Source organism: Brachyistius frenatus, unplaced genomic scaffold (genome assembly GCF_029030835.1).
Source record: "Brachyistius frenatus isolate BFR_SWC_R1_liver_20210118 unplaced genomic scaffold, ASM2903083v1 Contig_12, whole genome shotgun sequence".
In the NCBI taxonomy this organism is placed as follows: domain Eukaryota; kingdom Metazoa; phylum Chordata; class Actinopteri; family Embiotocidae; genus Brachyistius; species Brachyistius frenatus.
In genome coordinates this window covers 5,762,501-5,789,581 of record NW_027210611.1, presented here as the reverse complement: position 1 = coordinate 5,789,581, position 27,081 = coordinate 5,762,501, and the positions used below count along the sequence as shown (strand labels likewise).

Genomic DNA, 27,081 nt, shown 5'->3' with positions numbered 1-27,081 from the left:
CTCTCTTCAGCACCACATACAGGTTAGCAGCTATTCAGAAAATGGTTTTCAATCGCTGGCCTCCAAATAGCTCCCCCGCAGCACTTTCAGGTTAAATGCCTTGCCCATGGGTACATTAAGGGTCATTTTTCAATCAATTCCCAAAGCTCTCTGCTTTTTGCCACTCTAAACTGCTCCGGCTTGTTGTGCCATATCTAATAACGGGGAAAGTGGTGGGGTTTACCTGTCAGTGATTGGCCAGCCCTGCAGAGTCCTGAGTGTTTTAGAGCTCCGCTGAGTGTTAAATCATTGATGGCTGTGTGGGTGCTCAGCGGCACCATGCTCAAACTCTGAAGTTTCATTTAGCAGGAAATGATATATAGCTTTAAGTAGCCTTGGAGGACTGCACACATTCATCACCTGATATTAGCATCTCCGTCTGCGGTGTGTGTTTGTGGGTGTAGGTACACTGTATCTCTATGTCTGTGACTATTTGTCTGCCTGTGTAAAAGCCTTACTACAAATGAATTATTGTGTGTTCTTATGTGCATCTTTAAATAAAGGTTATGTATGACTGAGTGAGCATTATGTAGGAAGACGGCTAAAAAATAAAAAAGATAAAGACATTTCCGAGCATGTTTAGTAAAATTATACTGTCTGACTCATTATTTGCTCAACACAATCCATTCACAACAAACACACAAACGCAGGCATAATCCCACAAAGCACATTGAGACAATGACCATACATGTTAAATACCAATTACTGTCATGCACATATCCCACACAAACACACGCACTCATATCATGAGTGCACAAATGAGGACAATAATCCCTTTGATAAAAAAAAAAAAAAGTTAAAAAAAAAGTAAAACACAGAACCATCTAATTCTGGCAAGCTGTCAGTTTCACATTAGCAATCAGCACTAGAGTGAGAAGACGCCATCTGCGAGCATACATCAACAAGTCCTCTCCACAACAATACGTTCCTATCAGGCGAAAGACAGCAATACTGTGGAAACCGTACGGGGTCACAAAATGTCTACATACAGGTTTTTATATCAGGGGTTTCCTTAAGAAGGAGAAAAATCCACTGAGAGATTATGAGAAAAGAGTATTTGGTATTTATATTAGCAATAAAATCACAGCCAAACACATGAAAACGTGTACCGGTATATATGTACAGTATGCATTAAGAGACCCTCCTCAAAATCGGAGGTAAATACAAATCAACTTTGCAATGCAAGAAAACAAAGTGACCAAATACTAATATAGTATATTGTGTTTTCTCAACTGACTGACCTTTTTACCCTCTCTGTCAGACATGGGGTTGTTGGTGATCTTGAAGAAGTTGAGGTCAAGTATGTCTTTCATCTCATAGTTGTCTCCTCGTCTCTTGCAAACAATGACAGCCACATCAAATAAAAAGATGTGTCTGTGAAATGAGAAGACAGAGTGTTATATTACTTTATTATTACACTACTGTAAATTTATTGTGAGTAGAGTATTGTATTGTTCAGAATAATTTCAATATAATTCTTAATATGATCAAACAAAATTCATATTGTGATAATGGAATACTGTTACACAGCACAATGGTTAGCGGTGTGTATTGGAAAGAAATCTGGCAATATGATATGTATCATAACACTTTGTTATAAATGTATGTTATTGATATTAATAAGAAAATGTTTTTTTTAGTATTTTGTCACATTGTCAAGAGAATAGTTATTGTGGAAATACACTGAAATATCATGATATTTATTGGCCACCACTAATTCTGACAATCCTAATTTCTCTTTAGGACAATGAAACTGAAGTAGTACAACCTGTCTTGTTTCCGCTTGTCAATGCTGGAGACCATGCGCACCTCTCCGTCTCCTTTTGGCCGACCGTAGGTGTTAAGTTGCTGATTCTGCAAGTAAAATATGAGGAACACTCAGGATGTTTTTTTTTTTTTAAAGCAAACTTCTTTTACAATGTCAATGTCTCATCCGTCTCAAGCCTTGAAAATTGTTGTCATATCTGATCATGTCAACCTTTTCATGGAGAACTGAGATCTATCAAAACTCCTCCCATTTAAATAGTTGAAAAGAAGATTAAGATAAAAGAAGATGTTTTATTTATCAATAATTTCTGGGACTAGCGTCTGGAAAGCTGTGGTGCATTTGTCACTGCACTTTTGGGAATGCTGGCTATAGTCTCTTTGGAGATCTTTCAGCCTCCTGAAATGTAACCCAAACCAAAAACCGGCAGTTCCGCCGACTGACCCATCAGAAAATATTCCTGGTTCGGTCTCACCTCCAAACTGCCAGTAAAACATTGTCAGCTGATGTCAGTTGACTCCTGTAATCACCAATGACATTCATTTAAGTCACCAATCGTGTTCAATCAAGAAAAAGGTGTTTCTAGTCTGAGAAGCTCTCGTGGTCTTTCATTCAGATGTTGTTTTTTTTCCTTGACCACTTTACCTCATCTTGTTTGCACACTTGTGATGACATCTCCTGCCTTATAAATTACATGTAACATTCTTGTAGTGTTCTGTGTACTATACAGATATAAATATCAACCTATTTTATGTTATTATTGTATTCATATCTTAATAAAAGCCAATAATGACTTGCAGCTACTGTAAACAACATTTTTAACTGGTTTTACTAGTCATTTTCATTTTCATTATCGAAATATTTGCTGATTATTTTCTAAATTATTGATTTAAAAAGATAAAATGTCCCAGAATAATGTATTAATAATCCCAGTTGAATGTGTTTTGTCAAACCGAAAGTCTAAAACCTAAAGGACAACAGTTTTTCATCAATTATGACTAAGATAAGTAACAATTCTTCACATTTAGCACTTTTGTTTAAAAAAAAAAAAGAAAAAGGACTGAAACAATTAAGTTATAATAAGAGTAACTCTATCACTGATTAGTTTAAAAAAAAAATGAGAGAAGTATGTTTACTTATACCTGTATTACAAGTATGCAGTATATTGGTGTCTTGTGAGTTCATGTAGGTGTTTGAGTTGTTTCCTCTGTTTCTGTCTGATTTCCTCAGATTTTACCAAATGAAAATACAGTACCTGCAAAAGCTTACCATCAGCGAAAAGGAAACAACACGTCTTCCTGATGTTTTGCACTTTCACAAAGTGCACACTAACAGCAGCTGGTAGTTGTAGGAAAAAGTTTTTGGTTTACCAGGTTTTCGATGGACCTCTGGTACTGGTCAATCTCCCTCAGAGTCTCATTATCTCTCTTCACCTCGTTGACGTACTGAGCCAGGTCCTGGGCAACACGAACCCACACAGACACACAAACACACATATTTGTGTTGGGTTAGTTTGGTTTAAAGGAAGTGAAATATGTCAAACAAATAAATAAAAAATCAGTCTGTAAGGATGATATTTAGTAGTGTACATTTAAAGGAATAGTTTGTACGTTTTGGAAAACACGCCTTTTCAAAACGCGTATTTGGTCTCATGATGAGGTTTAGGATGAGAGGATTTCTATTGTAGTGTAAATATGACTAGAAGTCTAGTTGGTTTTATGCAGGATAATCGAGCACATCATATCTCCATAAAATTCAGTCTTAGTACCAGTTAAATCGAGATGTAATAAAGATTTTCTTACCTTTGGACATAACTGAGAAAGCCGTTTCCCCCTCATTATGCTAAAGCTATGCTAATTTATGGCGCAATATTGTTTCATTTTTAACAAACAATTATGAGTGGTATATATTTTCTGTTGTCTTCAAAACAAATGAGCCCCACAATGTTACATATACCCCCACACTATTCCTTTCATTTTATACGTGTGCATTTATGCTGTTTTTTGTGCTTTTTTTTGTGAGCGCCGCATTATCGGCACATAGATATTAATAAACAAACTGAAATCCTAAAGTATAAATCAAGCCTTCGAGTTGTCTTAAATGATGTACTTCCTGCCTTTTGGATGCGAGGTGCTCAGGCTAGCTGCTCAGGATACCTTCAGGGTTAGTGAGGAGGGCACTCAGCTTTAACTAACGTAGTGTTAAATGCAAAGCTTTATCAATTCACCTTCATTTGAAGCATGAATGATATATGACTTTGTATGTTTTTTTCTTTTCATCAAATAAAAACGCCACGGTTGAGTGGCAGAGACCATTTCAAATTATCTGCTAAATCAGACTGCTTTTGGAAACAATCTAAAATCACAATGATTTACACACCATTTACCGTAAAGCACTGCACTTACTTTCATGGCATCGAGAGCGATCTTCAAGTTGCTCTTGTCAGCAGCATCGTGAGTGTGTTTGACCAGCTCCTGTTGGAGAAGGACACAAAATAAATGGCAGACCACATCCTCTAACACAAATCGATACAACTGCACATGGAGGATCAATGGTTGGATTATTGATTTGATCAAATTAGTCTGAAAAGGCAGCTTCTGTCCTTTTCGGACAAAAGCCCTTTAGATTTTCTTTTAGTTTCCGCTGATGTGAGCAGTAAAAGGAATAGCTTCAGATAATACCGTACAAATTATATTATAATACACTGAAAATACAGCTAAATGAACAGATACAAAAAGAAATCATTTTCTCTTCTTATTTGTTTCATGTACAATTAGAGCTGCAATGATTAGTCAATGAATAGATTAGTCCATCAACAGAAACCTAATCACTGACTATTTTCAAAAACAAATCAACAGATGAATTGATTGAGAAAATAATCTTTAGTTGCAGACCTATACACAATATAATGAAGCTACATAGCAACGAGCAGTGATGGACTTTAACAAAGTGCTTTAACTTAAATACAATTTTGGAACAATTAATGAAGTTCATTTTCTACATTATGAATACCTAAAATGCATTGCATACTTATACTTGAGTAATGTCTTTGATGCCATACTCTGACTTGTAATATTGCAACATCTACTCCAGTAAAAGATCTGAATACTTCTTCTACCACTAAGTACGACAATGTCATTTTTATTCCATTTGAGGGCAGAAAAAGTTTAAGGCGAGGCTTGTGTTCCAGTTAATAATACAAGCATTCATATTTAATAAACCAAATACCTAAATAACTAGGAATCCAGCCCAATCAACAAAACATGTATGAATAAAAAAAAAATTAAAAAGCTGTACAGGTGAGATTCTACAAATACTGCAAATATCATTATAGAGACAGAAATAATATTCTGTTCACACCGTCTTGCCAACACCCACATGCACGTCTACAACTTTAATCAACACATGGAAGTTTATTGACGGTAATGCAAACTGCACAGAGGAAACGATCTCTGGATGAAACCGGCCCAGAATCTCCTATGGAAGACTTTAATTGAATTACCATCAAAACTCTAGTTTTTAAACAATAAAGAAGACATGAAACAAATGACCTCATACTAGTCCACACTGAAATGTTTCCACAGCAAATATCATTACATATTGTAACGTAAAACTTAAATTTCCGATTGCTGTGCTTCATCTTTTGTTCTGGCTGACAGATGCTGCTTGTTAATAACACATTCTGCCAATACTTTATTTGCTGTGTATGTATAGTACAAAAATGACACCATCAAGATGTAATCATAATCATAGCAATATGTATACTATTTGTGTTTAATACTAAAGGAGGGTGGAATCACTTACGGTGTGATTACCTCTCTAATAACATTATAAAATAAAGAGATTAACTACCCTTCGAAGTGTCTGTGTCATGGAGGCTATAATGCTCCTTCCCCACGGAGCCGTATTCCTCTATCACTTCATTTCAGCCGCCCCACTTCCCTTTCTTTCCTTTTGGCCTTGGGCACACAGTTTCTCCCCGGGGGGGAAGTTGAGAACTCCAGCGATCAACGCCATTTACCATGAAGGCCTTTACCCTCAACAACAATCTTCAACAGCTCTCTAGGCGCGGCCCCCATCTGCACTGCCAGCTATAGTCTGACCTCTGATTCATACTAACCAGGGGAGACGGTGTCAGACAGTTCATCAATGGGCGATGAAATTAGCGGGATTTTTTAAAAAGGCTGCATGTCTGGTTTCTACAGGAAGTCAGTGTGAGTGATCAGTTTACACAGAACTGATCTGCAGTCAGATGCATGTCTAAATTTACGAACTCCAATCTCCAGTTTAAAATCAGAGGATGATTTTAAATGGCATCCTTTCTAACCAAGTGACAAATATTCAGTGATCTTTCACTTAAAAATCCTTATTTAGGGAAATTCTGGAAATGTTTTGAAATAAAAAGCGACTATTCACTGTATTTCTGGATGTCAGATATCAAAAAACCTAAATGACCTGTCAAACGTGTCGGCAGTGTTTTTTACAGTCTGGATTTACTGGGAAACTGTGAAGGGAGGACGAGATTAAGCAAATATCTGGAGGATGTCGCCCTCAAGTGGTGATTTTTAAACCGAAAGAAAAGGGTGAAATAAAGTTGCTGAAATTTCTCAGTTTCAGTCCAAAGTGATTAAAATCTGCACTTAATTAAAACAAAATAAAATAATAATAATGATAGTTATAGAGATGGGTACATTTAACATCTGTATATTATGAATATTCCTTCCTTCCTACTGTACAGGTGAAAACAGAAGCAGAGCTGCAACAAACAATTATTTTCTTAATCTTTAACTTAATCTTTTCATCATTAGATTATCAGCAAATAGTCAGAAATGCCTTCCCAGTTTCCCAGAGTCCACAATGATGACTTCAGATGTCTTTTTTTTTCCAACTGTCAGTTCAAAAACTTTGAATTTATCATCATAGAGGAGTAACAAAATAAATCACATTTGAGGCTAAAACTAGTGGGTTTTTGGGATGTTTTTCTTGCCATTTTTGCTTAGAAAATAACTGAAAATTCAAAATTATTTCTCTGATGATAGATTCATCGACTAATCTTTGCAGCTCTACACATAAACCTCTATGACCCAGCGCAGCTGCTTACTGTAAATGCAGATATAGTACAAAATAAAGGTGTATTACTGAAAACAAGTACTGAGAGATAGTAAATCCACATAATACATCTAAATCAGAGTCAAGAGAGTCAGGTGATTTCAATGATAATGCTGACGACTCATTAAACTGAAAAAGCATCTCAGTTTCCTATGAGTTGTAGTTTAACTCTCCTGCTTTAAATCAGAGAGTTAAACCTCTCTACCTGCAGAAGGAGATGATACTTCAGGACTCTCTGCATCGGGACAACCAGCAGGTCCCTCAGTGTAAACTTCCCGTTGTTGGCCCTTTTGGAGCACTCCTGGAGCAAAAGTACAATAGACGTATTTAGAACAGCATCAGATACAGTGCATCGTTACACTTATTAGGTGACATTTCCTTTGACACTGCTCAGTTTTGTGTTTTCCATAGCTTATACACATTTGTTTTTGACTGTTTTAGGGCTCAACTTTGTCATAAATCAGATTATCATTGTTTGTCAGAGTTGTAAAATTGTGAAACCAAGTGTGCCCTAAACAGTTTTAAAGATCAACCATGGAGCTCAAAGCTTATAAAAAAGTATATAAATATACCTTTTTAACCTACATAATTTAACCGACATTTACTTTTATTTTTCCTTACTTTATGTAAAGTTTATCACATAAAAGCAACTATTTTAATTCATTTATTCTTGTTTACTGTCATTTTTGTTAAAGCTGAACACAAGGAAATACATAACTCAATTCAAGACATCCTGACATACATCTAGTGCACAAAGTATACACTAGGGGTCACTGGAAAACTTTGTCTATATATGGGGGGCTTTGGTCTTTTTCTGACTTCTCACCTCAAGCTTCAGACGAACATCCTCTTTCTCTTTGCAGATGAGGTCTAATACGGCGATGGCGATCTCCACCTGACTGCAGTATATTCCATAAATGAGCAGTCTAAGAGAGGAAGTTGGACCATGACGACGGGTTATTCACAGTGTGTGTAGAGGGTCAGACACTGACAGAGCTGATGGTGGCAAACTAATGGTGGTACACGATTTTGTTACTATAAACAGTAAAGATCCACACAATAGAAAGTTAAAATTCAATAAAACAGCACCAAAACTTTGCTTGCAATGTGTCAATCACCCCTCTGATACCTCTCTTTGTAGCTGATGAAGATCTGGTAGAGATTTAAGGCATTTTCGTTGAGGATGGAGTCCTGAACGTCAACCATCAGGCTCTTGTGAACTTTAACCAGGTCCTGCGTCAGAGAAGGAAGCCATCAGCCATCAGAACAGGAGGATGTTATTTTCATGTGAGGTGGCGAGAAGGGAAACTGGTGGGACTTACAGGAATGTTGACAAAAACTTTGTCAATTTCAGTTGCGGAGAAGAATTTCTTCAGTGGATGCAGGAAATACTGGAGAAAGAAACAATTGAAAACCTAAATGAAACTTTTCAGGTCCTTTTAGATTTTTCTTTTTTAATTACTTAATTATTGTTCAGCTGGAAACAATGAGAGGTCCTTTTTAATAACCAATGGCACTCATATTGAAACCGTTCAGACGTCACATTAGATGTCTGATAACGAGTTGATAGCAAGGAAGATTAGAGAATTGATAACTTGGAATTTCCCTCAAATCCCCCTATAATACACCAATGTTGTGCTCAGCGTGCCAAGTGCCGTGCTGTAACATGTTTTTAAATGATAGCAACGGATCACCTACTGCCGATACAGATGAAGTGTTAATGTGTATCTGACGATATCCCATCATTTGTCATGAACAACATGTGATCTCAGTGCAAAAGACTCTAGTAAAAGAGATTCAGCACCTTCTCAATGGACTCCAGGGTCTCTGTGTATTTCTCCTCAGTCTGTTTGATCTCTGTAAGGCAGAAGCTCCGGACATCCACCTCCGCCTGCTTCTAGAAAGACACGCACCTTAGAACATGTTCTTTGAATATTAACATCTGATGAAGGAAAATACAATTTTGTGTGGTTTTTGCTTCCTTTTTTTTTTCTAAAACAAAATGTATTCTATTCAATTTTTTATTGTATGTGTATTTAAATTTGTTGTACTTGTCTCTTCTACCTGTATCCTTAAACTGCTGTGTGCTGAATATCCCACCGCAGGATTAATAAAGTCTTATCTATTTTATCTGCAGACAATAATGTGTTCAGAATATTTACTCCAACAATTTATGAGCTACTGAAGAATTCCTCCTGCATGTTTCACACAACTATAAGCTGCAGCACGAGGTTGATGAATAGATTGACAGTGAGAACTCAGGTTAAAACAACACTAACAAAGATATTTAAATTAAAAAGTAAGAACATGAAGGACTCTCCCTTTGATTTTTAAAGTATATTAATGTAACTTAAGCTGGGCACATTGATTAAGTATTTCAAATCACACAATAATTATCTGAGTTGATGTTGGGTAATTAGTCATAACGCCGATGGTTTAGACTTCTCAGTGATTTGGTCTTTCATACATGTTGCCCAGTCAATAACTACCTGCTAAAAGAAATGAACAGCATCTATTCAGAATGCAGATGAACTCCATCACTATATAAAAGCGACAGATATCGCCTGTGACTCGTTTCATCTGAAGTCGCTGGGCAGGCCGATAGAATCCAAAGAACACGCACAAATACATCATCAGCACACATTTAAGAAGTAAGAGCAAAGGACAAACTTTAAACAACCGGAAAAATGGCTCCAATACAGACCGCTGTGGTACACCAATTCAGTTGTGTGCGTGGTGCGTGGTGCGTGGTGCGCGTGCGTGAGTGAAAGTGGCTGACTCATCCTGGTACCAGTGGCGGATGCTTCTCAGTCCTCATGAGGTCTTCGTAGATCTCCCCACCGGCGTAGTCTTCTTCCACCCCATAGACGGCTGCATACAATTCATCCTCATCCTCAGGAGCATTCTCACTATCACACACAAACAGGAGCTAGTTATCAGACAGATGTTTCCTCTTTCTTTGGCAAAAAAGTTTTGGTAAATATAAATGACAATATCAGTTTAGATTCACACCGCTGCCATAGATGCAGTTTTCTTTGTATCAGATGCAACTTGTAGTAGTATGAAATACACACAGATATAAACAAATTGCAAAAAAACATTTTATATAGTCCATTTGAAATCAGCCTATGAATTCATTGTCATCCAGAAGGCTACTAGACTTGCTTGAAGACTTTTCACCTCCCATTCGAAGGTATGAGAACTGAGCCAAAGAAGTCTTTTGGATGAGAGGTCAGTCCAGTTACTGTTGGATAAGACTTAGATTAAATATAACCTGAAGGAGCAAGAATCTTCACAGACAGCCTACAAATTGTTTTAAATCCATTATAAAAAAAAACACGAGTGATGTACAACATGAAAAATCAAGACTACATTTCTATTAACTCATTCTTTAATTACTGATCAATGCATGTATGTCTTAAAGAGTGAAATACCTCCAGAAGGCATGGCACACAATTCAATGAAATCATGATCTAAAACTCAGATGTGGCATGAAAACATAAATATTGTATCCGTTCTACTTTTTTTTTTTGAATAACTCTTATTGTCTTCTGTCGACCTATCAATCAAACTGTCAAGATCACTCATCCAGAACCTTGATGTGGGCGGTATGCAGGCACTCAGCAAAAACATGCAGAATTACTCATTCGTTTCCTCTGACAGTAGCAGAGAAACGGAGCCAAGCCTTTTACCAAAACATGTGGGTGTCCAGACCCCTGGAGAGCATGGATGATGAGCAGAGCGGGTTCAGCTACTGCCACAGTTCTATCAACAGCAGTAATGGGCCCGCAGAGAGAGGAGCCTCATACATACTCAATCAAGTCTTCCAGATTGTTGTAAATGTCCTCGTCTTTCAGGCTCTCCTCGGTTGGAAATGGCCTGGAAGTGACAGCAAAGCAGCGTGAGGTTCAGTGTTTAACAGAAAAATTGCAGTGAAGCAACCACTGCTGAATGACTTTGGGCAGGAAACTTTTGATATGTCAAAATGTGCTCCGATATCCAGAACAGTCCAATATACTTTGGTGTACAAGAAAAGGATGAAAATGAATAATTAATCTGGATTAATATATATCTATTAGTGGTTTTCAACATGCATGAGAGATCTGTGAAAAAAAATAAATCAGTCTGATTAACAATATTCATATTTTATTACTTTTCTGTCCATCAGTGGGTCATATCATATATTAAATAAAATAATATATCTTGTCATATCCAAATAGATATTGTTGTTTTTGTTACTCTAATAATTACCATTTTGTTACAGTTATTAATACTCAAATAAACAGAAACTCTGCATTTAGAGGGGGGGGAAACAGTTGTTTCTCATTCCTGGTAATAAAGTATATAGAACATTTGGTAAAAATGTAAATTAGTGAGTGAAATGTGGCTGTAATTGTGGCTGCAGTGTCGGTAAGGGGAGGAGGAGTGGGAAGAGGGACTAAAGTGGAAGCGAAAGGGAGGTGCGGGTACACACTTTGTACAGGCGATAACTTTTCTTTAAAATTAGGTGACTTACTTGAATCCTCCTTGGTGAGCGAATGCTGTGGAAGAGAGCTTGGATAGAGTGTCCATAACCTGGTGAAACAAAGGTGTGTGAAATCATGTTTTTGAATGGGTCAGAGAGAGGACAAACAATATTACATAAACCTAGGCCTTTCTCTCACACACACACACACACACACTCTAAGTCATATTATAATTATTGTAATTATCAGTTTCTGAGTTGTAAATATTCATGTCACCATTCAAACCTTAATTATAGTGGGAAACTCAGATTTAAAGCTCTAATATGTGATTTGCTGCTTAATAACAATAATACCAGAGCGCCTAACAATATCGGTCGAAGTCCATGGTTCAATCTGCTTAAACTCAGATTTAATGGATGTAGTGATATATTTTGAATGCACAGTGATTTTATTTGCAAGCTGTAAACATGCAAATCCGTCTCATCCCGAAAATCCATCCCATGATGTGACCACAGACCAAAGCACAAAAAAATAACTTGTAAATGTAAATGCACTCGAAACACTGCAATCACCACAGAAAATTTGAAAACCATATTTAGCAACAAGTACAATCTTAACACAACACAGCAAACCAGCTTCAACTAGTAACAGCAAAAACTTGCACAATATCTTACCAACAGACAACAACTCATCACCAGTGTTTCAGCAGGTAGCAACACTTTTGCTACGAAAAAGAAAAGTCGAATCACAACCATGAACAACAGTGTTTGCATTCACCTGGACCTCTTTTGTCCAACTATTTCCCACATTTCCTGACATCTCTCTACTATTACCATCTTTAAAAGGCATACAATGTCCAAAATCATTTATAAAAAAAACAATCATAATATGTAAAGTAGCAGTTGTGGTAGTAACAAGAGCTCCCTTTACCAAAAAGTCAAATACCAAGTAACATTTACTTGTCACGGTAGCAGCACAGGTTACAAAGCAGCGGAACAACACATTAAACTTTACTGAGCATCTTTAAAATCACTTTCTTTATGACTTTAACATTCAGTTGTTAAATTGCATCATCTTATCACAATGTCTTATTCTTTCTTTTACCACAGTTCACTCTGTATTAGTAATTTTGTTATACAATACATCATGCTGTATGTAGTGTAGTAATGTCCTTATTTCCTCCCTTCAGGACCTCGGTGTCTCAGGCTCTGCCCTCTCCCTGTTCTCATCCTACCTCAACGACCGCACTTACCGGGTAACTTGGAGAGGATCTGTGTCTGAACCTTGTCCTCTCACTACTGGTGTCCCTCAAGACTCCGTCCTGGGTCCCCTCCTCTTCTCTCTGTACACCAACTCTCTCGGCTCTGTCATTCACTCGCATGGCTTTTCCTACCACAGCTATGCTGATGACACCCAACTAATCCTCTCTTTTCCCCGATCTGAAACACAGGTAGCAGCACGAATCTCTGCCTGCCTGACTGACATCTCTCAGTGGATGTCCGCACACCACCTGAAAATCAACCTCGACAAGACTGAACTGCTCTTCCTTCCAGGGAAAGACTCTCCCACCCTCGAACTGACTACTACCTTGGACAACTCTGTGTTATCCCCGACCCTGACTGCTAGGAACCTCGGCGTGACACTCGACAGTCAACTCTCCCTTACTGCCAACATCACTGCAACAACACGTTCCTGTAGATGCATGCTGCACAACATCAGGAGAATACGTCCTCTTCTCACTCAGAAGGCGGCGCAGGTTCTGGTCCAGGTTCTGGTCCAGGCTCTGGTCCAGGCTCTGGTCTAGGCTCTGGTCCAGGCTCTGGCCCAGGTTCTGGTCCAGGCTCTGGTCCAGGTTCTGATCCAGGCTCTGATCCAGGCTCTGGTCCAGGTTCTGGTCCAGGCTCTGGTCATCTCACGTCTAGACTACTGTAACTCCCTCCTGGCAGGTCTACCTGTTAGTGCCATCCGACCTCTGCAGCTCATCCAGAATACAGCAGCTCGACTGGTTTTTAACCTCCCGAAATTCCCTCACACTACTCCGCTCCTCCGCTCCCTTCACTGGTTACCAGTAGCCGCCCGCATCCGTTTCAAAACATTGGTACTTGCGTACCGTGCTGCGAACAGATCGGGTCCAGTCTACATCCAGGACATGGTCCAACCACACATCCCAGCCCGCTCTGCTTCTACCAATCGGCTTGTTGCTCCCTCACTGTGAGCTAAACACTACAAAATCACGGCTGTTTGCTGTCCCGGCTCCTAAATGGTGGAATGAGCTCCCCACCGACATCAGGACAACGGAAACTCTGTACATCTTCCGCCGCAAACTAAAAACACACCTCTTCCGACTTTACCTTGAATAGTAGAACTTTAGTAGTGCTTAAAATAGCACTTCCTGACAGCACTTTGTCGTGGCTTTCTTGAAGAAATTGTATTTTCTTGATTCCTGTTGTTCTGGGTCATGTACCCTCATGGTTGAAATGCACTTATTGTAAGTCGCTTTGGATAAAAGCGTCAGCTAAATGAAATGTAATGTAATCTATATTAGTTGTGCATGTGCCTGAAGTCGACCACGCAAGTTAATGGGGAGCAGAGCAGATTTAAATTATGGCAAATGAAAACTATGTTATGATAGTCATTAGTGTTCCTTTATCTTGGCCTGCAGAAATCCATGAACACTGAACATCAATTTTATACACTCAGATACAAGATCGTTACTGTCTTGAACATGTAGTGGCCACTGTTAGGTCATATAATTCACAAAGTGGAGTCAGTCGATACTGTGAGATAAATAGTGAAAAGAAAACATATAAACACCCAAATTAGTTCTTTTTTTTTTTACTTCATAATTTATCTGGTTGGTACGAAGAATTTTCTCCTAACAACACTTCAAAGTACTGTTCTGTTCGCAGAATTTGGATTTGCAGGCAGGTTTGAAAGGAATAGTCGATGGGGTTAGATACAACGGGCTGTCATGCAGTCTTTCTCTCCTCTTCCTGTGTGAATGAGTGCTGTGGCTTTGGCTGAAACCAAGTGTGCTTGTGACTTGAAAGAGTCTTATTTCTAAAAAAAAAAAAAACAAGCGAGAGACCACCTTTAAAATTGCAAAAGGCCTCAACATCATCACAAGTTATTAACAGCAGTGGAAATGTTATTTTCTGAAACAAAGCAACAACAACAAAAAAAAATTTAAGAGAGATTATTTTACTTGTTTGCAATGTGGTGTTGTGCACGTCAGCTCTAACACAGCTAACACAGAATAACAAAAAAGTTGAATATCACTTCTTAATGAAGGAAGAACCCATATGAATACACAAAATTAAAAAAAATTCCCCTCGGGGATTAATAAAGTATATACCTACCTACAAAGTAAATAATCAAACATGTATTTATCTAGAGTACTAAAGTGTTAAATCCTTCGAGGTTGTCTTCAAAACAACTTGTTCTCACACCTGACTTGGCAGATGAAATTTACCATGTGACTTGAGAAGCAAAACCACAAGCATACAGTAGCTGAAGTTAGTGTGGCCTATTTACAAAGTGTATCTTAAATTCCCAGAGCACTCTAGAAAACAAAGTTGTAAGTGTTGTTGTAACACTATGGAATAAATCAAGTGTTCATGTCTGTCACTCTGCTCATTCAAAACACACACACACTTAGCCATCTAAAAAATAACCTTCAGTTTTACAGCATATGATTCTCACAAACATTGATTTTCAGGTCCCTAGAACAAAATAAATTGCCCTCAAGATGTCTGACAAGGCTCTGATGATGATGTCACCACTCCAGGACAGCAGAACTAGTGGACTAATTTTGTTGAGTCTGGACAGAGCCGGACGAGCTACTTCCTCTTTCTAGTCTTTATGTGACGCTAAACTAACAGACTACAATCAAATTTACTGTCCAGACGTGTGGTATGATATTCTCACCTAACTTCCGGCAAGAATGCGCTTATGTAATATCCACTAACCTTCTTGCTGCCTGTTTTCCATTGTGGCAGGTGAGCTCGCCCCTAAACCTCGTCTGATCGTTAGTTTATATCAACCTCCGGAACCTGCTCCTTGCCAATTGGCTGCTGTAGGGCTGCAGAGCTTTTTTTTAATTTTCTGGTTAGAATGAGTTTGGCTTTTTTGTTTATTATTTTGGCCTTGGAGACCCTGACACATATTAGCTTCCATTTTTACACTTTTTTAGTTTCTGTTTTGCTGTTAAACTCACTCCTTTCTTTTGTCATTGTTAATTTTAATGTGTTTTAGCAGCATTTTCTTAGCACTTTAGGTTCCCTTTGTTGAAAAAGATTTGGACTGACTTATGTTCCTCCTCGTGTTAAATTGAGGTTGTAACAGCTTATTTCCCAAAATGTCAAACTAAGTCGAAAAAACTACACATTCCCCCTGCATAAATATCCTTCTATGTTCACCTGAGTTGGATAAGCAAACATTTTGTTTTTCAAGAGGCTGATATTTATGTTGCCGCTTCCTTTCATTTGTCTGGCCTCCAGGCTGCTGCACGCACTCAGTTTGGCTGCCCGCGGTGCAGCTGTAGTAACTCAGAGGAGGAATGTAGGTTAGAGAGCTCTCGTTAGATATTGAATGGACTAATGCTCAGTCTACGGGCAGAGTTGGCACAATTCAAGTCGGAGTGGATTAGACTGGCTGAGATTTGAGATGTTCTCTTTTGGATGTTTCTGGAAAATAAGGAAGAGATTTCTTGTTCAGCTGTACAGCCCTACTTGGAGCCGATCCAACCCAATCGCTTTTTGTAATGGAGGAAAAAAGTAACGATGCAGTGCAATCTTCCTCCTCCTGGAAGCTTGTTTGTTTGATGGACAACCCTTGAACATGAGCGAGATTACGCAGCCTGGCTTATATGTACTGTTCATATTTGCAGGCAGCACCTCCCCTGTGGGATTATCAACAGCCAGATTAACTGGAAGCTTCTTTAGAACGCAACACTGAACTGAAAGAAAAGAGAGAGAGAGTGTGTGTGTGTGTGTGTGTGTGTGTGTGTGTGTGTGTGTGTGTGTGTGTGTGTGTGTGTGTGTGTGTGTGTGTGTGTGTGTGTGTGTGTGTGTGTGTGTGTGTGTGTGTGTGTGTGTGTGACTGCATGCAAAGCTCAATATGCACTCACTCATAGCTCTGAAGCACTTATGACCCCTCTCTATTCTCCACAGGGAAGTAAATTTAACAGTGTAATCTTGCATAATTTGCTTAAATGAAAGACTTTTGAAATCCATTAATTTTCTCTGTGCAGTGCCTGTATATCATTTTTTCATTAAGATGTTCTGTCTCACACACACACACACACACACACACACACACACACACACACACACACACACACACACACACACACACACACACACACACACACACACACACACAAACTTTACCTGACATTTTTAAATTCGTAACATACTGTCTAAATTATTTATAAACCCCCAAATTAATTTGATGTACTGTATTTCAAATGTAATGCGTTTCAAATCAAATAAATACAGCACAGATGAATGCCTGCACTCCAACAAACATATGCTTAAGTAACAAATAATCATGCATTTCCCCGTAGAAGCCTCTAAACGCTGAGACAGGTCATAAAGCTCCTAGGCAAAGTTATGCACCAAATGCACTAAACCAAGGAATTGTGGGAATAAGGCTGCTCAGTGAGCGAGCTTTCTCTGGCGGAGTTAAATCAGGCTCCTGTGCGGCGTGCGACAGTCTGCAGAGTAGCTACGGCAGGATGCACTACAAACCCACTGACCTGATAACGCTGTTTACACACACTGAAACCAGCATCCACAATAATGCAGCAATAAAGAGTCATCAGCCGAGCCCTTCAGAGGTGACCATGAAAACGAAAGACAAGGCACTGAGTGGACAAATACTGAATGACTGGCTCTATATCACAAAGGTCTGCATCATAGAAATCTTAATGCGTGACTGGATTTATAGACTGTTTGTGATTTGGAGAACTGGTCACATAAATTTGGTCTACGCTTGTAAATGCAGTGAAGCAGTGACCACAACTCAGTGAGTGATTTCTGATTTTCTTCACACACTTCTCTTTACTTTGCACACTAAGATATCACACAAATAGTGCAAACCGCAAAAACCTTACAACGCTGGGCACATCAAAATTTAGCTTGAGAGTCTTATGTTCAATACGCTTCAGCTTTTTCCCCAAAAAACTGTGAATCATTTTTGTTATTGTCATGTTTTAAATACATGACGTATGAGGAGTTGCGATGACACAAACTGAAGCACAAATTCTGACCGACTGCTTCTTACTATCTAACATCTGAACAATGGAGAAAACTGTAAAACGCACTACTGATTAGAGAGACAACCAACACCAACGTCTTCATCACTCAACAGTAATATTGAGAAGTGCTCCCTCAAACTGATTTCCTTGTAAAACAGCTTGTAAAAGTGCTTTCAGACTTTTATAACTCACTGAAACTAAAGGAGGCAGCTCAGAGAAGAAAAGAGAACCAAAATAAACGCACAAAATTTAACTGGAGAATATCATCGTACAGGAAATCACAGGACTGTTTTCATGGTGCAGTGGCAGAAAATCCTGATGACAGACGCAGGTGTTACCTTTCCGAAGTCTCGAACATCAAAGAGATCGAAGGCTTCAAATAAGTCACTTTTCTTCATCCCGAACACATCGCAGCAGGAAGTCAGGAATGTCCGAATGTTTTTCAAGCACAGGAACTGCAAAGAGCAAAAATTGACACGCGTCAGTTTTGAATGTCTTTTCTATACCCACGTTAGGGACAATAGAATAATAATTGAACTGTCCTGGAAATTACATTACAAAAGAGGTGGTGTTTAGGCATGCAGATGGATTTAGTTTTTAAAAACTACACATTTTTATAGTCGCGATGGACCTCTGAACTGTTGACAGCTTGGATTATCCAGAATAACAGTGACATTGTTTTCGGAAAGAGATGCTGAATGTTGACCATTTTAAATATAGTTTTTTGTGCTGTGAGCGGCGTGAATAAACACATTCTAATGTAACAGTCAAATCATCTCAAAAACCAAACAAACAACAACAAAACTATCTTTATGGATAGATTCCAAGGTGACGTGGAAAACATATTTTCTGTCATCTGGAAGAACAAACATCTGAATTATATTTTAGCCTACATAAACTTCACAAAGACTATGAAGCCGCTTTATATAAAAGTGAACGTGAACCACAAACTCTGCAAACAGAAAGTGAAAATTGAAAATTGAACTGTGAAATGGAACTACCGATTGTTCTCTGTTGGTGTCACTTCCTATGAGGATCTATGTATGCAGTCCAACAGTTTATGGTTATGGTTTAGGTTCAAGGTCTGAGTTGAGCTTCTGCCTCTTCTGCTAAAGAGCCACTTCTCGTAGCACTGTATTAAAAATATCCTGTGAAGTATTCATATAGTAAATAAACTTTCCAATATAATTAAACGTTTCAAGCACATTATTAAGCAATAACTGAACTCGAAACGGCACATGTGGTTATTTGCAGGAAAAAACAGATTCTCGAGAACAGATAAGCTTTTTTTTTTTTTTTTTTTTTTTTCACATCAGCTCATCATGGAGACGCCTGTAATCACTCCACCGCCCCCTGGGGCCCCGTTCGTCTGTAGAGGAAGTGCATGAGCATGATGGCTTTGCACCGCCACCAGTCTTAGTCACAGCTCCCGAGTACAGTCTCTGGTTCACATCCAAATTGTGAGGAGAAAAAAACAAAACAGCATCTTTGGCTTCACGAGTGAAAAAAACAGACTGTTAAAATTCTGGCGTTTCTTTAATGTAATAATTGATGGATTAAGGTGCAGCTTCATAGAGCTGTGTTCGTTTTCCTGTGACTTTGTTATTGTACTTCCTTTAGATGCTTTTAGTTTTTGGAACTAACATTTGACATTATTGATTATCACATATATCAACACTTAGGAGAATATATCTGTAATATCTTGAGAAATCTTCCTTCTAAATCAATCCCTTATTTCCCTATTAAAACTTAAGAAAATGTAAGAAAAGATATTCAGTGCATATTTGTTCATTATCATACATTGTATTATCTATCCTGCCGTTTTGCATAACATACAATACGATTACAAATAGCAATTTTGGGTGCATTTTCATCACGGCACACTGCACTCTTGTCCTCCAGCACATTACCCTCATGCCATTGTTTCCATTTCTAAGATCGAGGGTCAGCGGGGCCACAATGAAAGTGCCATCTAAAATGTGGGGACCGCTGACATACATGCCTTTTCTCGACCGTACTCGGATGGCCTACAGCTGCAGGCTACGACTAGCCATTGTTCGGCCCGTTATGCCCCAGGTTTGCTTTCACCGTCTCTCAAGAACATAAAAGACAAGTGGATGTGCACTGACAGAGCGCATACAGAACACTGCAGTGTATAAGACAGGGCTCCGTCTAATACTATAAAACTGGATTTTATTTATTACTGAAGTAAAGATTTTAAAGCAAAATAAGTCATTTTGATGAGACGTCTCCAGTACATGTGGTAGGTCGTGGACTGTAAAATTGGAAAACATTTTTGATTAAATGATTTTTGAAGGAATCTGTGGCAAAATATAATTTCAGTCTGTAAATAAATGTTTATCATCTTCCAACATGTAAAGTTTAGGAAAATATTATTAGGCTGACTTCTGTTGTGTATTTTTTTTATTATTATTAGGTCCTTTGACCCTGATTGATTGTCAAACTGTTTAGAATGTGCAAATAGATCTAGTCACTCGTAATGTTAGTACACTGCTGCACAGGAAATCTTGCTTTCATATGTTACAAGAAACATATTGGTCAATATTTTGGTAATCACAACATTTCTTTTACAGCCATTTTGGTATCCTGATATTTACATCTGTCTCTGTAATTATCAAGAAAGATCATTTTCATAACATTAAGTTATAATGTTTTGATTTAACCCTAAATTAACCGATGAGATTTTAAATGAAATATCTTCGATCTCTTCTTCAAGAAAATCCTGGTCAAGATGGCGTTTTGTACTAGAAAATACATGTCTTGAATAAAACTGTGCAGTTTTAAAGAGTGTAGAAATCACACAGCCTCCTGTGATGGCTAACTACTCGTATTATATCTCTCGTAAACCACCAGCTGGGGCACAAATTGTAAGAGTTTCCTAACTAATGGGTGGATCAAAGGCAGGATTTTATCAGGCCTCTCCAGTGGCAGCGAGAAGCATTAATGTGGGTAAAGAGAGGTCAAGTCCTGGATCATTTCTTCACACATTTAAAACTCTCTTACTGAAGGTAAAGCCTCCGGCTGCTGAGATGGAGATAAGAATTCAAAAATGAAGACACAACAATCCAATTTGGACTAATTATCAAACTCAGAAGAAATATCCAAGAGGTCAGGGGTCACTCAGTGGCTTTAATGTTTAGTGACTCAACAGAGAGGATGGCTCTGTGTTCAAAGTCAGGGCTTTAATATCGAACAGATCGAAAATGGTCAACAGCTTGCTTTAAGCTGCAAATTCTTATAATATATGAATCTGTTTTGAAATCATGGAAAACCTAAAGGTTAAAATGAACTAACATAAGTTTGTATGCAACATTTAAGAACACTGGAAACAGGCTTCTGCACCATAATCATAGTTCCTTACAGGCAGAGTGACCAAACAAAACAAAATAACTGTATAATGTGCTAATTTGCCTTCAACTTTTGTGGCTGTTTAGAGATCATGATGTAGATCTGCTGTGTTTTTATCTTCTACAGTCATTTATTGAAAAGCAGCTGCCAACCTGTGGATACAAGTCATGCATTTTTAATTAGGTTGTCCACTAGCAGAACAGCTCTGACTCTATATCACCTGAGTAAATTTAAACTGACAAACTGGCTTGGCCTGTTGTTAACATTTAACACTACAGCCAACAGCCTACTCTTAAATGTGAACAAAGTCATTTTGATTCTATTTTCCTCTTCACACGTAACAACAAGTTGCTTTGACAGCAGAGCAGGAATCGTCAGCTTACCTGTGACATTTGTGGCCTGAGATTGATCTCCTTCAGGTTGATGGTGTCAGGTCTCAGGTTGTTGACCAGCTGGCACAGCAGCACCCCGTCCCGCAAGGTCTGCGCCAGGTCGAACACCTGCGCCGTGTCCGCTGTCACCCGGTGGTTCGCCGGCAGCACGTTGCAGCTGATCAGCCACACCGCACACTGCCTCCAGTACTCCATGTTGGCGGAGAGCAGAGAGAACAGCAGGTGAGACTTAAAAAAAAAAAAAAAATTAAAAAAAACGTATGTCCTTATTTCAAGTCTGTGCAGCTCCGCATGGTTGACGCTGCGCTCTGGGCCGTCAGCTCGTCTCTCCAAACTCCAGCATCGCCTCTGGAGGGCACACAGAGCCGCTGCAGTTTATGAGAGCTGCACAGATGGGGGTGGCCGTTGTGAAACCCCCTCTATCTACGCGAACTTCCCCTTCCTTCTTCTGTGACATTTCCACAGCGGTCCTCGTTACTCTCATAAAAACATTTTTTTTTTTTTTTTTTTTATCAAAACATTTTACCATTTCCTGTCTTTGGCCAATTTTTGTGATTTAAATTGGCATATCAGGTGTTGAATACAGCTACTCTGGTTAGGTCGGAGGGTGTGAAAGCACATGCAAGTTAACATTTAGTTTTTACATATTTTTAAAAACCAGACCGTACCAGCTGTTGCCAGCAAGTAAAATGATCATTTCATATTAACTGGTTGTCAGTTTCTTTTTAACTGTGGGACTGCAACAAATGATTATTTACATTGCCAAATAATTCACTTAATTTTGACTGATTATTTAATCTATAAACTATAACTAATAAAGAACCTGCCCAACACATTTTTGCTGAATCCAGATTTCATCTTCATATATTACTTGTAGTATCTGACCAACAGTCCAAAACCAAATGAGAGCTGATTAAATATATAATAACATAAAAACAATCCAAATGTCACGATGAAGGAGCTACAACGAGCAAATCTGACAATTTTGCTTGATAGATTACTTAAGTGATTAAATATTAATCTTGTTGGCAATGTTCTCAATCACATGGCAGATTAATCAAATAACATGTTTTATCATTCACACCCAACTTGTCCAGTTTGTCCCTATTTATTCTCTGAGAAACTACAGGGAGAAGTTTCCCTCACTGTTTCTCATTCAAAACTGAAATTCCATGTGGATTATAAGCAGGGGACTGTAATCTTGGGTCTTTGTGGTGGGGAGCTGTGATCTTTGTTTCAACAAGTATAACTAAACGAATCATTGGATCACTGTGGATCACTGTCATTAAACCTGTGACATAAACACAGGAAGGAAGTGAAGGGATCCCATCAAGTTTCAACCTCAGAGGGGGAGCCAGATGTTTCCTTTGACATTATATCAGGCTCATGAACTTCAGCTTGTATAAGAGTTAAGCAGGGAAACTTGCTTTCTTGACTACTTCAATACAAAAAGATTCAGACTTTCTAGTCTCTGATAATTTACCTGAAAATAATTGGAGGAAAACAGCCCAAATAAAACACAAGAATACATTGTACAAAGCCATTTAGGATCTGCTGATATTAATTGGACATTAGTGATAAAAAAGGTAAAAAAAAAATTTTTTAAAAACCCCTCCTGAGTAAAGGTCAAAATTGAAGAAAATAAATCCGATTGAGGATACTGAGCCAACTATCTTTTATAATTACTGAGTCTCAAAATCTCAAAATAATCATGTAGGAACAGGAGTATTCATCCCATAATTTCCAGTTCACTTACCGCTAAACTGTTGGTTTGTACAACTGAGATGATGGCAGGTAGTGCAAAAAAAAAAACAACAAAAAAAACAAACATTGTAACTTTGGCATAAAAAGTGGGATGAGGTCAGTCAGAGACTAAAGCTGTGCTTTTACTTTGATACTTTAAATAGCCTCTAATTTTTCCGCTGAAACGTTTTTACATTCACTTATTTATTTATTTATTTATTTTTTATGCAGGACTTTTACTTGATGTTGAGTATTCTCACATTGCTGTATTGGAATCTATACTTCAGTCAAGAATCTGAATACTTTTTTTTTTCCACCACTGTGTATTTATTGTAGGCTAATGTATCAAATACAAAGAGGAAATGGTATATTCTTATATATATTTATATATTAATATATATATATTTGATAGGCTCTACAGGCTACAATTTGGAAGCGAAAGGAACAAATAGACATGAGATTTAAGGAACACAAAAAAAAGGGGAAATGGATAATCTAATAAACACAGGATCATTTGTTTATTATGTTATCTGTTTTACAAACGGTAGGTGGCGGTATGCACATAAAGGTTGATATCACAACCTGCCCCCGCTCCCACCTCCTAAACCCAAAAAAAAAAAAAAAAAGCAACGAAGAAGAAGCAGAAGGAGGAAAACATAAACAGAGCTATCAACCTTGCGTGAACGCGGCTAGCTTCGTATCATAGTCCGATTTTTTTTTTTTTAGAAGAAGAAGAAGAAAAAAAAAGAAGAAGAAGAAGAAGAAGAAGAAGAAGAAAAAAAAAAAAGCTTTATGTACGCAATCCCCAGATGTCGTTTGTTTTACGTCAGAGATTTCCTCGTCGAGGCACTTGGCCGAGTTGCTGAGTAGAGCGGCGGAGAAAATAAATTGTGCGGTAAAAGATTAGGACTGAACTGAGAAGTACGCCTCGTCGTCGGGCCTTCGGGGGGGGGGGGGAGACAGAGACACGAGAGACACGAGAGAAGACAAGAAGAGGTAACGTTTAGCGTTAGCGAGCGGAAAGGCGACGCTTTATCCGCCCGGTTCGCATTTTGTGACAAACCCCGAAAGCCGGTCGGTTGCTTCTGCACCAGCTGGCCCAGCTGTGTGGGTTTTTTTTTTTTTAGTTTCGGTATGTGTTCAACCGACCAACCCCCCCTCCTCCTCCTTCCCCCCCCCCCCCCCCCCGCACACACGCTAGGTAGCTAGGTCAGCTCACGGTAATAACTGTCGGGGCAGTCGCAGTTTTTGCAAGGGGACGATGCACCACTAAAGCATCACAAAACAACAACAACAACAATATATATATATATATATATATATGATGGCATCGGTCAGGCCTGCGAGTCAAGCCAAGCGAGCAATCGTGGGGTTTGTTTACGTCGTTGGGGGGAGGAGGGGAGGGGGGGAGGGGGTTGCAGCGACTAGTCTGTACCGGAAAGGCTGGTAGAATTAGCCTGGCTGTTAGTTTATGGAGCTACCAGGCTAACGGGTAACTTGTGCACCCACCCTCCCCCCCCCCCTTCCCAAACCTCCACCCCCGCCACCCCCCACCAGGGCACACAGCGCGCAGTCGGTCCAAACAGTCCGCGAGCCTTTCAAGCTGTGGCGCCTCGCTTATAAAACGCACACAAGCTGGTCTGGTCTTCTTCCGAACACGTGACATTGTGGCGAATAACCCAACTTGCATGTGCTCTTGTTTTTTGTGTGTGTGTGTGTGTGTGTGTGACACTCAAAAGGTTTCTACCCCTCGGGTCGACGCGGGACAAAGGGAGACGGAATGGCTGAGGCTGGTGACAGATCCACTGCGCTGAACGGTACCGGATCAAAACCGAGGAGGGGAGGGGGGGGGGGAGGCAACGAGCCGACTGTTTATACTGACCATTTAAAAGAGTGCGAGGTGAGAGTTCATCACGGGAACATGTTTTGCTTTTCACCAGGTGGCTCCGAGGAGAAGGAGCCCGGAGAAGATCAACACGAGGAGGGAGATGCCTCCGGAAGCAAAGAGGCTCAAGCACGAGATGGTAACTCTACTCTTGGAGGTTTTTTTTTTTTTTTTTTTTTTTTTTTAAAGCAGCTGCCCAGAAAGCTGATGTTGCCAACAGCATCTTGGTGTGGTAGAAATCGCTTGAAGCAGTTAATCGAAGGCTTTGTTGTCATTTGTCTTTATTGTTATAGAGAATCACAGTGCGTGTTCCATATATATATATTTTTGGATCATTTCTCGCATGTTTTGCTACGGTTATTGAGATGTGAATCTTTCTTCGTAATCGTTTTTTTGAGTTGGCATTTCTAAGACTGCACGAAGTCGTTTCTCCCAATATTGTACAGGCTAAAGTACTCACACCTGAGATGTTCTCAATTTATGGTGACTGGTGTGCACTTTCCTTAGCACCCTTTTTTTAAAAATTTTTTTACCTTCGTGGCCTACAAAGTGCTTTGCAACGTTTCCCGTGCAACAACGCGAGCCTGCCAGTTATTGTCTTGCCGAAGGACACTTCCCCGGGGACTGGGGATGAAGCGCCAACCATACCATTAGTGGGCAACCAGCTTTTCTGTCCGAGCCACAGCTGGCTGATTTATTGCAGTATGGAGGCAAGAGCACGACCATATGGGCAGTGTTTGCACCGAGGGGGGGGGAGGTTGTTGGATTAAGCTGATTCCACTGCAGTCGGCCGAACTCATTTGCGTCTATATCATTTTTCTATTTTTTTTTTTTTTTAACACATTTTTGAAATCTCTATTGGCACATAACTCACCCAGTCTTCAACAAGTTTAGTTTTTAACCATATTTAGATGATTCCAAACGAGACCCGTGAGGTCGTTTTGAGTTTGCTTTTTGAATAATAAAATATTAGTTGCAGCCTAATATGACTTAACACTGATTTATTTGTATGTTTATTATATTTAAGTCTGATGGCGATTTTTCTAATTTTTTTTAAATTTTTTTATTTCAACGAAAGCTTACTATAGATTTTGTGCGGCAGTTGTGCACCTTTTGTCGAATCTCCCAAATGAGAGAGTGTTCCCTCGACCTTTTCCCGGCCTTCCCTATTTCTGTAGCTCCCAAAGAAACAGCGGAGGCATCTGGAGACAAACCTACGCCCGACGTGGCAGGAGAGACCGGGGCGAACAGAGAGGGAGAGGAGGACGAAGACACGGACAGCATGGACGGCAGCGGCCGCTACTCCCTGACCGAGGACGGCGAAAGGGAGAGTGAGGGCGGGAGACGAGAGAGGGCCAAAGAGAGGGATGCCGGGAGGAGGGCGGCTCGAAAGAGGCTCGTGCCTGGCGACGACATCAACAACTCCCCCAGCTCGGACGACGACGACGACGACGACAACGACGAAGAGGAAGAGGAGCAGAAAGATGATGAAGAGGCTATGGAGGCGTGGCTGGGAGCCGAGCTCTGCGACATGCGTGGCCCCGTGTGGCGGGCGGTCACCTCGCTGCGCTCCCGGGAGATCGGCAGGGACTCGCACCAGTTTGTGAGGCGCGTGTGCGGAGCCCGGGGCCTCGTGCAGAGGCTGGAGCTCCAGGGCCGCTTGGAGAGGCACACGGGCTGCGTCAACACGTTGCACTTCAACCCTTCCGGTACACGCCTGGCGTCGGGCAGCGACGACCTGCGAGTGGTCATCTGGGACTGGGCCGTCCGCCGTGCCGAGCTGGAGTTTGACAGCGGACACAAGAGCAATGTCTTTCAGGTAAGGGAAAACAAGCAGAGCCGCAGCTGACGATTATTTTCATTATTAGCTTTTTTTTTTTTTTTTTTTTTTTTTTTTTCCAGTTAAATATTAGGGCTCGTGATGGCAGAACAAGCGGAAAATGGCCAGTACGGCATCATTTAGAGCGCTGAAAACGAAAGCGGGAGAGAAAAGCAGCGAATCTTATTGTAAAATCGGGGATCGCTTCGTGTTTGGCATTTTTGCTTGGTGAATT

The 27,081-nt window shown here is 39.6% G+C and overlaps 2 protein-coding genes across 3 annotated transcripts in view; one reads left to right on the top strand and one right to left on the bottom strand.

Moving 5' to 3' along the window:
- The window catches only part of LOC138617420 (guanine nucleotide exchange factor VAV3-like), a 47,653-nt gene extending 25,980 nt beyond the window's left edge, over nt 1-21,673 (bottom strand). The window contains exons 1-14 of the mRNA XM_069692444.1: nt 21,391-21,673; nt 17,977-18,093; nt 11,430-11,488; nt 10,727-10,792; nt 9,705-9,822; nt 8,718-8,810; nt 8,236-8,304; nt 8,043-8,146; nt 7,740-7,839; nt 7,119-7,214; nt 4,210-4,278; nt 3,175-3,261; nt 1,808-1,893; nt 1,281-1,413 (exon numbers count right to left, since the gene is read on the bottom strand). Of these exons, the coding sequence (XP_069548545.1) occupies nt 1,281-1,413; nt 1,808-1,893; nt 3,175-3,261; nt 4,210-4,278; nt 7,119-7,214; nt 7,740-7,839; nt 8,043-8,146; nt 8,236-8,304; nt 8,718-8,810; nt 9,705-9,822; nt 10,727-10,792; nt 11,430-11,488; nt 17,977-18,093; nt 21,391-21,594 (1,401 nt within the window). The 5' untranslated portion in view covers nt 21,595-21,673. The remainder of the gene's footprint in view (nt 1-1,280; nt 1,414-1,807; nt 1,894-3,174; nt 3,262-4,209; nt 4,279-7,118; nt 7,215-7,739; nt 7,840-8,042; nt 8,147-8,235; nt 8,305-8,717; nt 8,811-9,704; nt 9,823-10,726; nt 10,793-11,429; nt 11,489-17,976; nt 18,094-21,390) is intronic.
- Nucleotides 21,674-23,983: 2,310 nt separating this feature from the next.
- Nucleotides 23,984-27,081, top strand: part of dcaf8 (DDB1 and CUL4 associated factor 8) — an 8,929-nt gene continuing 5,831 nt past the window's right edge. Inside the window, exons 1-4 of one of the 2 annotated variants that reach the window (XM_069692446.1) lie at nt 23,984-24,063; nt 24,882-24,959; nt 25,083-25,166; nt 26,206-26,846. In XM_069692446.1, coding sequence (XP_069548547.1) covers nt 24,923-24,959; nt 25,083-25,166; nt 26,206-26,846 — 762 coding nt within the window. In that variant the 5' untranslated portion in view covers nt 23,984-24,063; nt 24,882-24,922. Of the gene's footprint in view, nt 24,139-24,881; nt 24,960-25,082; nt 25,167-26,205; nt 26,847-27,081 lie in introns of both variants that reach the window. The other variant, XM_069692445.1, reaches the window with a different exon arrangement.